We start from the raw sequence: 398 nt of genomic DNA, 5'->3' as shown, positions 1-398 counted from the left end.
AAAAGGAATAATTTTGACAATGGGAGGAAATGGGAGAAGGACGTAGGGAAAAAAAAGTAAGTTACTTACAAGCCTCGAAGCCGAAGCCAGATTTTCTCTATCTGCTCTGGCTGTAGGTATTTTAGAGAATTGCTCTCAAATTCTTCAATCTCCTTCGTGGGCGACTCCATGGCTGCAGGTTACCGCGTCGGTTATGGCTCGGCGATGATGGGCGGCTGCCCCAAGCACACGCTCCACCTTTAACGGGGCTGCCCGCCAGTGGCCAACATTTCTGGCAGCCCCTTCTCCCCCCTCCCCGGGTGCTCAGGTGTACGCGGGGGGCACGCTAGCATCATCGGGCAGACCCAGGGGATTAGTGGCTCAGCTCCGGACTAGTAAACCCGCACGGATTTTTCTTT

General features: G+C 54.0%; 1 protein-coding gene across 3 annotated transcripts in view; it reads right to left on the bottom strand.

The window, feature by feature from the left end:
* Window positions 1-398, bottom strand: part of PDE1C (phosphodiesterase 1C) — a 311651-nt gene that overhangs the window by 180691 nt on the left and 130562 nt on the right. For 2 of the 3 annotated variants that reach the window (XM_010713055.3, XM_010713056.3), the window contains exon 1: window positions 70-389. The exons of the other annotated variant lie outside the window; for it this stretch is intronic. In XM_010713055.3, the coding sequence (XP_010711357.1) occupies window positions 70-170 (101 nt within the window). In that variant the 5' untranslated portion in view covers window positions 171-389. Of the gene's footprint in view, window positions 1-69; window positions 390-398 lie in introns of those variants that run through there. 3 annotated transcript variants of the gene reach the window in all.

Source organism: Meleagris gallopavo, chromosome 6 (assembly GCF_000146605.3).
Source record: "Meleagris gallopavo isolate NT-WF06-2002-E0010 breed Aviagen turkey brand Nicholas breeding stock chromosome 6, Turkey_5.1, whole genome shotgun sequence".
Lineage (NCBI taxonomy): Eukaryota > Metazoa > Chordata > Aves > Galliformes > Phasianidae > Meleagris > Meleagris gallopavo.
This window is presented reverse-complemented; position numbering and strand designations above follow the sequence as displayed.